General features: G+C 41.6%; 1 protein-coding gene across 1 annotated transcript in view; it reads left to right on the plus strand.

The window, feature by feature from the left end:
• The window catches only part of ror1 (receptor tyrosine kinase-like orphan receptor 1), a 131,435-nt gene extending 126,367 nt beyond the window's left edge, over window positions 1-5,068 (plus strand). Inside the window, exons 9-12 of the mRNA XM_080473540.1 lie at window positions 669-848; window positions 1,641-1,868; window positions 2,522-2,886; window positions 2,996-5,068. Of these exons, the coding sequence (XP_080329666.1) occupies window positions 669-848; window positions 1,641-1,868; window positions 2,522-2,886; window positions 2,996-3,698 (1,476 nt within the window). The 3' untranslated portion in view covers window positions 3,699-5,068. The remainder of the gene's footprint in view (window positions 1-668; window positions 849-1,640; window positions 1,869-2,521; window positions 2,887-2,995) is intronic.
• The last annotated feature ends 5,665 nt before the right edge of the window (window positions 5,069-10,733 follow it).

The raw sequence follows: 10,733 nt of genomic DNA on the forward strand, positions 1-10,733 counted from the left end.
TCATTAATCATCTCAGAGTTCCTGGAATCCGAAAATCTCTGCCAACCGCCAGCCTCTCCTCACCTTTTATCTTCTCTCAACTCTCACACACACACACACACACACACACACACACACACACACACACACACACACACACTGTGCATTCATTACCTTCAATGGACATTAAATTGACTCACATTCATTTCCTGCCATCAAACTGTACACTAAAACATCACTAACCGTCCAATAGTCCCACCCAAAATAATCTTTTCACTGAAGGATGAAATGGTTGTTCTCCTAGGGAATTCATTTGTGTCCTCACAAAGAAGACGCATCATCATAATGGGGCTTTGTAAACACTCACAGGTACATAAACTATGAAAAGTCTGTGACTCTCCTGTCTATCTCACAGTTCAGCCAGGACCCGAGTCAAACTCTAGGCTGCATCTTCAGGCTAAGGAGTTGTGACGACGTTGCCAGAGTTCATGATATTTCCCAAATTGCCAGTCATCAGCTCTCCCCACCAATTTCTTAATAAGTCAAACAGGTGTTTGGTGTTATTTAAACTGTGTTATTTCACTTTTGCACTCAAAGTCGAAGGGGAGGAAACGAGCTCCAACAAAAGAATGAAAATATGTCATTTTAATGCCACACCTTTTCTTTCCCTTCTCCTCATCTCTGTGTAGAGTAAAGCCAAGGAGCTTCCCCTGTCGGCTGTCCGTTTCATGGAGGAGCTTGGAGAGTGCGCTTTAGGGAAGATCTACAAGGGTCACCTGTACCTGCCGGGCATGGACCAGACACAACTCGTGGCCATCAAAACTCTGAAAGACGTTTCCAGTGCTCAGCAATGGGGTGAATTTCAACAGGTATGTTGTCTGTTTAATTCAAATGGTTTTTTTTAATGGCAGTGTTGTAAACAACAAAGCAAACCTGCTTTAGCAAGCATAGACAGTGGTGTAATAGACTGCTGGACATTTGAAGCAAGTTGTGTTATAGTCCTCCAGATGTGAACTGATTTTGCAGACAGAGACTGTATAAGATTTGAAATCACTGCACTGGAAATAGGTCCAAAAAGAAATCAAGCTATTGGCAGGTTGTTCAAGCGAATTCCGTCAGTAACAAGCATTGCCATTGATGACATGTGTAAAACAGATTACCTGGAGTAGAAAAGTCCAACCTTTTTTTCCCTTGAAGCTCCTCAGGATTTCTCTAAGAAAGACACTGACATCTAAGAAAAACTCTTGTCAAATCTCTTCACCAACATATCACAGTGTAGCCAGAAGTTAGCAGATGCTTCCACTCTCAAAAATATTCACGCACAAACAAATTAGGCCTTCACCAAAACAACAACAACATAAAAACATGACATAAGAAAAAAACAAAGCCTCGTGCAAATGTGAGGGTTTTTTAGGCCAAACCCCGGAGGTCCAAGACTGTTTGGCAGTCGCTGTTCTAGAATAATAACGCTGGTGTTTTTGCATTGAAAGTCATATTACGCCCAAAACAATATAATATTTCTGCAACTTCCAATGTCCCAATTTTCGATTTAATTTTGAAAAATCGCTTTGCGTGTGCAAGTTTGTGTTAGAAGATTAAGATGGTCAAGCGTCCTCTTATTTACAATTCACCATTCTCTGTTATTTGTTTCCAATCAAAAGGAGGCGGCAGTGCTGACTGAGCTGCAGCACCCCAACGTGGTGTGCCTGCTGGGCGTGGTCACTCAGGAGCAGCCGGTCTGCATGCTGTTTGAGTTTCTGCCTCAAGGCGACCTTCACGAGTTCCTCATCATGCGATCCCCGCATTCAGACGTGGGCTGCAGCAGTGATGAAGATGGCACGGTCAAATCCAGCCTGGATCACGGGGACTTTCTGCACATGGCCATGCAGGTAGGATTGGAAGACTCTTTAAACTTTTACTTTAGCAATTAAGTGTCTCATTTGTGTTGATTTGTCATCCACGTTTGAAAGGCGTCAGAAATGTAAATAAATATTCTTCTAATTGTTACATAGCTGGATTTGCGCTGCTGCTTTAATTACGATTCTAACTTTTGTTCATCACATGGAATTTCAAACCATTCAAAAAATCAGATGAAAATCACACTTTTTCATCAGATTTTTTTTTTTTTTCAACTGATGTTTTTAAAACTTGCTCACAATTTGGATCATATTATAGAAACGTTCCCTGTCTGGCTACTTTACATATTCACCCTCGTTCCAAGAATTGATGATAAATCCTGTATGCTCTGGAAGCATGTTCAATGTAAAGAGTTTGTTTTGGATAGCAGCAGCTGTTCAAGCATGTCACATTTATCAAAAGCAGTGTTACAATCCGCATGAACGTCACATATAAAACTTTACATTGAGACACCGTAATAAACAGATTTGGAAAACTACATTCATTCCTAAACTATAGACTAATAGCAATATTGAAATGTATGCTTTGCCCTGCTTCTTGAACATCATTATGAAGAACAAGAATGTTTTACTGCCTCATAACTCTCGTCACTGCTGCGTTCTGTCTTGTGTGTGATCTGAACCAGGTGTCTGCCGGGATGGAGTATTTGGCCAGCCATTTCTACATCCATAAAGACCTCGCAGCTCGGAACATTTTGGTCGGCGAACAGCTCCACGTAAAGATTTCTGACCTTGGTCTCTCCAGAGAGATCTACTCCTCAGACTACTTCTGCATCCAGCCTAAAACTTTGCTGCCCATTCGCTGGATGCCCCCCGAGGCCATCACCTACGGAAAGTTCACTACAGATTCAGACATCTGGTCTTTTGGGGTGGTGCTGTGGGAGATCTTCAGCTACGGCCTGCAGCCGTACTACGGCTTCTCCAATCAGGAAGTGATGGAGATGGTGAGGAAGCGGCAGCTTCTGCCCTGCCCTGAAGACTGCCCCCCAAGGTAGGGTGCGATCGCTGCAGAATAGAAAACAGCAAAGTTTCCAACTTCTTAATCTTTTTAATGAGCTTTACTCTTTATAAACAAATGTTTATTTTCCTTGGCCCTTCAGGTTTTATGGTTTGATGACTGAGTGCTGGCAGGAGGGGCCAGCACGTCGACCACGCTTCAAGGACGTCCACACCCGCCTGCGAGCTTGGGAGGGTCTCTCGTCACATGCCAGCTCCAGTACGCCCTCTGGTGGAGGAGGCAACGCCACCACTCAAACCACCTCGCTCAGCGCCAGCCCCGTCAGCAACCTCAGCAACCCTCGATACGCTGCAGCCGCTGCTGCTGCGGGGTACCTCTACCCAGCCCAGGCCATCCCCACGCCGGCGCAGATGGCTTCGATTCCAGCCTGGACACCAATGGCTGTGCCCCAGACCCACCAGCGCTTCATCCCAGTCAATGGATATCCCATCCCACCAGGATACGCAGCTTTTCCAGCTCACTTTGCGGCCCCGGCTCCGCCCACCAGGGTAATCCAGCACCACCTGCCCCCTCCTAAAAGCCGCTCACCCAGCAGTGCCAGTGGCTCCACCAGCACGGGTCATGTGAGCGGCGTGCCCTCCACCACAGGCTCCAACCACGACGCCAACACTCCTTTGCTATCCCACTGCATCATGCCGGGAGGCGGGGGGCAGATTCAGGTGTATGGACAAGTTTCCCAGAAGGGGATGGGCCAGCTGGACCACCTGTCACAAACGTCGGCGCTGCTTGCTCCTGACTCTGACGTACTGATGTACAACGACACGGTCATCACTGCAGACCTGTAGAGACAAGCAGAGAGACTCACTTGCTTTCTGCTCAGGACCCAGATATGAGAAACTTCGTGTTTCTCCCAGGGATCTAGTATCACAAGTCTACTCTGAGGCCCCAGAGGAAGCGGCCTCCACACACGCCTGTGTGAAACACTGCTGCAGCTACTTCAGTATCTAAACAGCTGACTGGGTTTGTAATGCCTTACTGTTTAAAGCAAGTGTCCTTACTATCATGTTGTTATTTCAACCTCTGTAAATACGGTACATAAGTCCTGAATGAATGAGTGAAATTCAAAGATATATATTCAAAAGAACTTTTATTTAGGTGAAAACGTCGCAAGTTCACCCTTTGTCCTGTGACGGAACGTTCCTGTGCCGACAACCCAGTGACATAAACTGCTTCATACAGGATGTCTCAGACACTTGGTGACCTTTAAGTCCGTCAGGAGGTGACTTGCTTGCCAATGAACATATTGCCACAACAACAGGCCAGGAGAGCAAGAGTGCGGACAGATGAAGATCAACACTGACCAGCAGTGTTCTGCAACGTTTGCAGGTCATATTTTCTGCCCTTTGAACGAGGATTCTATACCTGAGTGTTTTAGTGGCATGCATCGCAGCTAATAAAGCAGCTGGCAAAGGCTCTTGTCCAGGTACTTAGATCGGAAGAGTGCATGTTAGTTGTTTTTTTTTTTTTTCGTTTTTTTACACAAAATCCCTTTTTAAAATGACAACTGAATGTTTTTTTGTTTCACCTGCACCCTCATCATTACTATTTGAGAGATGCACACATGGCGTTTCAGCAGGCCCACACTGTTCAGAAGTCCACGCTGAGAAGAGGAATGAAGCTGAGCTCTTTTTGTCATCATTTCTTTCTCTTTCTTTTTTTATTCTCCGTCAAATATAGCATCCGACTTCAGAGCTGGCCGCAGATGAAGCCTCCACCGTGTATTACTGAACAGTCATTCATGTCCCTCCACATCATCCACAGCTAAAATGGTCTCAGGGCAAACACTTCATCACCACAGCATCCAGTCATTTCTACTTTATGGATTCTAAGCTTCTAGTTCTTGTCTCACACAAGTTGTTGGATTCTTTTTCAATTGCATTGAGTGGACATGGCGTTTGATTTTGGACACGCAAAAATAATCTCCGCTCACCGTTTTTTAAATGTGCAACACTAGTACTTGAAAAGACAATTGTTTTACACTAAATGAGCACTTGTTTTACAAGCTGGCTTCAGATTGAGTGAGACACACTGGTTTCACCTGGTGTTTCTATCGGCACATGGAAACGGCTTTCCTTGACATGCAGTGCAGTGCTCACTTTGGTGACACGCAAAGGGATTCAAATCAGAAGCTCAACAAGCAATACAGATTCTTTTTAAAAAAAAAAAAAAAGCAACAGAAAATAATATTTTTTTCGATTTTCAAGTTTGTCTGTTTATTCTTTCCGGTGTCCGTATTCATATTCCAGGGTGTCCCATGTTGCGCAGAAGATAATCGGTGTACGTTAAGGTGCCTTCACTCGACGATTTGTGAAACGAAGAAATGTTTGTGATTAACTTTCAGTTCAGCGATCACCTGCCTTCACGATGTGACATCAATTATGATATAGAGGCGAAATAAGAGAACCAGCCACAACGGTTCTGTAGTTTAGAATATTTATTAAACTCCCCTGACTCGGTGCCTGAGTAGCAGACAATCATCAGTTTTTATGTCTTCCTGGTAGAATATGTTCAGTCACACTGTCGTTTACAGACTTTTGAGCTGTCAGTCGCCTGGATTCGCCACACAAACCAAAATGTAACACAGTCAATTTACTCTGGATGTGCAGCACAAGAAGCACGAGTGTATATTTTGAATGGGAAAGTTTGAGGTTGATCTTTGCGGAGTGTGGAATGAGAGGCTGTAACTTGTGGCATCGCCGGAAGTAAAACAGTCGTCCGGGTTGCCTGAGAGTGGAAACAAACACACCTTATGAAACACATTTGTTTAGCTTGGAGGTCGTGGTTACCTTGTCTGCTCGGAACAATCTGGAGATTTCTCCAAGGTGCCTCCTGCCTATCTCCCTGCGTTGGCTGGGATAGACCGCAGCGCCCCGCGATTCTAGTCTGGATAATGCGGGTAAAGAAGATGGATGGATGTTAAATATAATATGAAGGGGTTGCTCTTTTTTTTTTTTTTTTTTTTTCTGTTTTTTTGCGTTGGATTTGTTACTTTCTGTCAAATCCAGGTATTTAAAGCATTTTAGGTCAATTTTTCTCATTGAGATTTTCTTCACAATTATATTTTGTCTTTGTGCCTAAAGTTGTTTTGTTTTTTTCCCTTTCCTAACCAGACTGAGCTACCTAGGCATCTTGAGTTTGTGACCTATACATGTAAAGAACGTATGAGTACTAATATAGCTGTGCAAAAAACCACTCGTACACAAGACTGTGAATCTTGATCAAGGTTTTTATTGTATTTGGCAAAAACAAAAGTTGTTGTTATGCATTTTTGTTTTAACGTAGTTCTTTTTTTTTTTTTTTAAAGAAGCAACATACAAGAACGTTTGTATTTTTAATAACAATGTACCCATTACAGAAGGTTTAGGTGCATATTGACCAAGAGAGGCCTTGTCTTTGTATTTTGTCTGAACCTTTTTGCACAGATATTTTGTAATTCAAAATCATTTATTAAATGATGTTGTTTGGATAATCATGTCATCACTTCATCATCACAAGTTTGGGGTTTTTTTTTGTGCGTGCGTGCGTGGGTCACTATACGTTCTGGTGTACGCCTGCCATCCGGTATAGAGCAGACAGGGGTAAATGGAAGCCCGCAAAATATTTGGTTTCACAAGTAATAGTACCAAGGGCATCGTTTTAACCACATTATGGGTTAATGTTATTGTAATACTCTGTAATAACTGAATTTATGAATGTATGTAAAGGTGAAAAATAGTAAATATTTACATGTTGCTGTCATCACTTCCATTTGGAAACACAAATCTTGACATTAAATTAGTCACCACAGTCCTCGTATATGTTCCACGTAGCAGTGCTCAGTGATAATTTAATCCTTGAGGGATGAAGGTGAAAGTTTGTAGCCCACAAAGTACTGACCATAGAAGAGGGAAGAATGGAGGTGAATTTACTGAAGACCTCTGCGTCACATTTTCTATGGACAGTCCTGGTTCCCTCGTGGATGGAGTAACCACTGTTGACCAGAGGGTGGCGAACTTGAGCTGTCACAGTAGTTCAGCGAGCCTCAAACGGAGCTGGAAGTCATACTAGTACAACTTTAATTTGACCAGCGATGGGGAAATAACAGAGTGTTGTTGAGTGTGTATTCTTTACAGTTTAAGCTCGTATTTTCACATTTATTGAGTAAAAAAACATAAACCAGTGTGCTGTACCTATGCTAATGTTTAGGCCACATATATTAAATATTATGATTTTGGTTCACAGGAATTATGTTTATTACTAAGTGATCTGACATACCGGTACACAAATTGTGTAATAATTTTTGACAATGAAATCCATCATATCCCTGGTCCCCATTTATAAAACGAAACTGTCCATTCATGTGACCTTTGTGGATTTTATATAATTACAATAAAACAGGACTATTTTCCTTCTCAAATTAATGATTATTTTAAAGTGCCTGAAACAATAATCCATTAACATGTAAAAACTCTGTATTTGTTTGACTTCGGACAGATTTGTTTTCTTATGATAAAGAAATGATTCCCTCCCTGCATGCATAAACATAGATATATGCATGGACAGATAACAGTTATATAATTAATTATTGTAAAAATAAGTGTCATCTAAATACTCTGTGCTGATGTGGTTTGCCAAGAGTTATTGTCAAGGCAGACTGAACTTTGACAGACTGCACTGACGGTGTGTGAGAGCTGCTGGTTTAGTGCCTTTTCCAACCTGTTTTTGCCACTCAAGAATGTTAAAATATTAAACACATTAAAAATGATTTAGAGTGGCTATATTGGAAAAAAAAAAAGATCAAAATCATTCATCAAATCTAAAAAGAAAAGATGATATATGTAAAAAGCTTAATTCAGAGAGCTCATAGCTGTGATGAAATGTATTTTCTCTTTCTTTTCTTTTTCAGACCCATATGATATAAATCTGTTACCTGAGGTGTTACAGGCTGACAAGATATTCAGCTTTTACCAGAACTTTCTGGCTGTTTTGGGGATGTTGATACCGTTTCTGGCCATCTGGTGAGTTGAGCCTAACACTAAGTCTGTCTTGGCTCCATAATTGTTCTTGGGGGAAATATCTGGCTCTTTAGCTACTAAAAGCTTCACATGTCCACAAGCTTGTCTCCAACTGTTTGCCTGCTCTTTAGTCCTGAGCAGATAATGTACGACGTGCTTCTGGAGCTTTGTCACTAAATCGCTAAAAAAAAAACCCGATGAAAGACGAAACAGTGAACCAGAGCGTGATATGACTCTCAGGGCTTGTTGGACAGCTTGTGGTTTTGGAAATACTGTACTTGTTTCTGTCCTGTGAAAAACCGGATAAGTTTACCAATTTAAATGAAACCATGTGAGGAGACTCCTCCTGGTGGAGCTGCATTTAGAGCTGCTTTATAGGAGGTCAGACCTAATGAGCTCTTAAAAGATGTTTTTTATTAATTCTTTTTTATTGGTTGGGGGGGTTAACTCTATGGCAACAAAATAACAACAACATTTTTTAAGGGCTCATTTGTTCATTACATTGAATGGCTTATATGACATTTGTTGGTCCTGGTTATTAATCCTTTTCCTTTTTTTTATTTTCTGGAATATATACATTGTAGGTTCTCATTGAAAACATCAAAACTATGAATGAACACATATAGCACTATGTAGTACACCAAAAACTGTGGAAAAACTTAAAGCATGTTTTTGATTTTAGATTCCTCAAAGTAGTCTCCTCTCGGCCTTCTCTCTCTCTCTTTCTCTCTCTCTCTCTCTCGCTCTCTCTGTAATCTAAGCCTCTAATTTTAAATGTGAGGAGACATAACAGTTGTATAAATGTAATATATGTCCTTCTGAAATATTTCAGTATTGGAGTGTAAAGTACTTTACAAATATCCTCTTCTAATTAGGGCTAAATGTGGCGAACAGTCTGAATGCCAGGTGGAGTGGTGTTGGGTGTGTCCTTTCCCGATCTTAAAATCCCTCTGGTTCAAAGCCAGAGAGGCAACTTCCTGCGGCCAGACTGTAACTGAGGAGGACCGCTCCCTCCGAGTCCTGAGGGCACTCTCAGCTAAAGGAGCCTCATTTAGGCCCTCGAGTTCAGGACGTAATGGGCCCCGTAATAGGCTTTGAAGGTAAAAGAGAGGCTGAAGAATTGATGAGCATTTTCATTTAGATTAAAAAAACAAACAACTGTTGAATAGAGGAGAGAAAAAAAGATGAGTAAAGTGCAGTGGAATGATAATGTTCACTGAAAAGTACGACATGCCACAGAAACATCTTCAGAGGGAATTCTGTTTGACACGGAGCTCTATTTGGGGACAACGTGCAAACGGTGACTCAGAGCAGCTGATTGTTTCCATTTGTGGGGTTTGGATTCATCAGAGATCTCTGGAACGACCGTGAAGACAAAGCAGATGTTAAAGGCTTTAGGTGCACATTTTAATGCCAGTTGGCAAAAGTGATGGCACGTTATCATTGTTGTTGTTTTTCAGACTCCATTCAACATAAACATACACAGTAAGTATAAACTGCAGGACAGTATAAACACGAGCATAGGGAATCTTTGGCGATGGAAATATCACTTTGTGAAAATGAAAGCACTTTGTGTACCCAGCATTGTCCAAACAGACCATTTAGGTTCTTTTGAGTCTTTATCAAACCAAACATGTATTATTTACCTTTGAATATGAAATGCTCTCATAAAGTGCATTCAAATTCCTTATTTGCATGATTTGTGTTTCAATATCCCTTCATCCAACTATCAAGCTGGTTCATTTAGTTACTAGCTTTAAAATGTAAAGCAATGGTTTTATTCATTACCACAAATAGAATCAGAAGTACTTAGTGGGTCAGTTTAATTCCCAGTTCACTCATTGGGTTCAGTCAAGATATGTCATCAACTGAAATACCTCAGAAACAAACTGGATGTTAGTGACTCTTTACGTGTCCATTGATTTGTACTGAACTAATGAAAATAAGAAGAAACCGTGACATTTATTGCTGATTCAGCACAGCAGCTCTGCAGCTCTCCAGTTATTTTGCGCCGCCATCCAACTTCTGTATGGCTTGAACATCGAACCAATTCATCGATGTGCGTTCGTGCCGATTAAAGGTCAATGTGGTTCTCTATTCGGCAACAGACACCTGGTTTGAAGAAATGGAGGGTTCTGCTCTGACAATATGACGACAGAGACGGCGGCTTTCACGGGGAGAGAGAAGTCCGGGGGATACAGTTTCACTGTCCTCTGACTCTGTCACGGAAGTGCTGGAGGTCTCCAACAATCCCCCGATTGTTGGGGAACATAAGCTGTTTGAGTTGAGGAGCAGACAGGCGCTTGACCTTTGCTGTCCGCGCTGCCCTGCACTGACCTCGGAGAGGGGATGTGAAGTGAAGCCATTGAACGCCGTGAAATGAACCAACACTGCTGGGTCCAGTTTCCCCAGACGCTCTTCAAAATAGTACAGAAGATAAGTTTAAAAAAAAAAGCAGCAAAATTAGCAAGGAAACTCATCTTGAATCATTTGTTTTATTAATCTCAATAAATAACAAACAAGAAAACCATTGAGTATGTTATGTAAAAGATTAAGCATATCTCACTCATGTGCAATTGTGTTAGTATCTTATTATATATGTTGGCGATGACAAAGTCAAATGTGGGAACAGCCAGTTTGTGTCAAACAGAATTGAGAGTGCACCATTTTTAAATGACCTTGATGAAACGTAGCGATAACATCCGACACCCTGTTGTCTCATACGTTTTAGAGTATTTCTCCGCTTGCACTGAAGTGACTGAATCCGTCCTGCTGATAGAATCTATTGTATGTTTCAAAGTAATGTTTGTGCAGTATGAAGGGTAT

This window comes from Lipophrys pholis, assembly GCF_963383615.2.
Source record: "Lipophrys pholis genome assembly, chromosome: 10".
NCBI lineage: Eukaryota > Metazoa > Chordata > Actinopteri > Blenniiformes > Blenniidae > Lipophrys > Lipophrys pholis.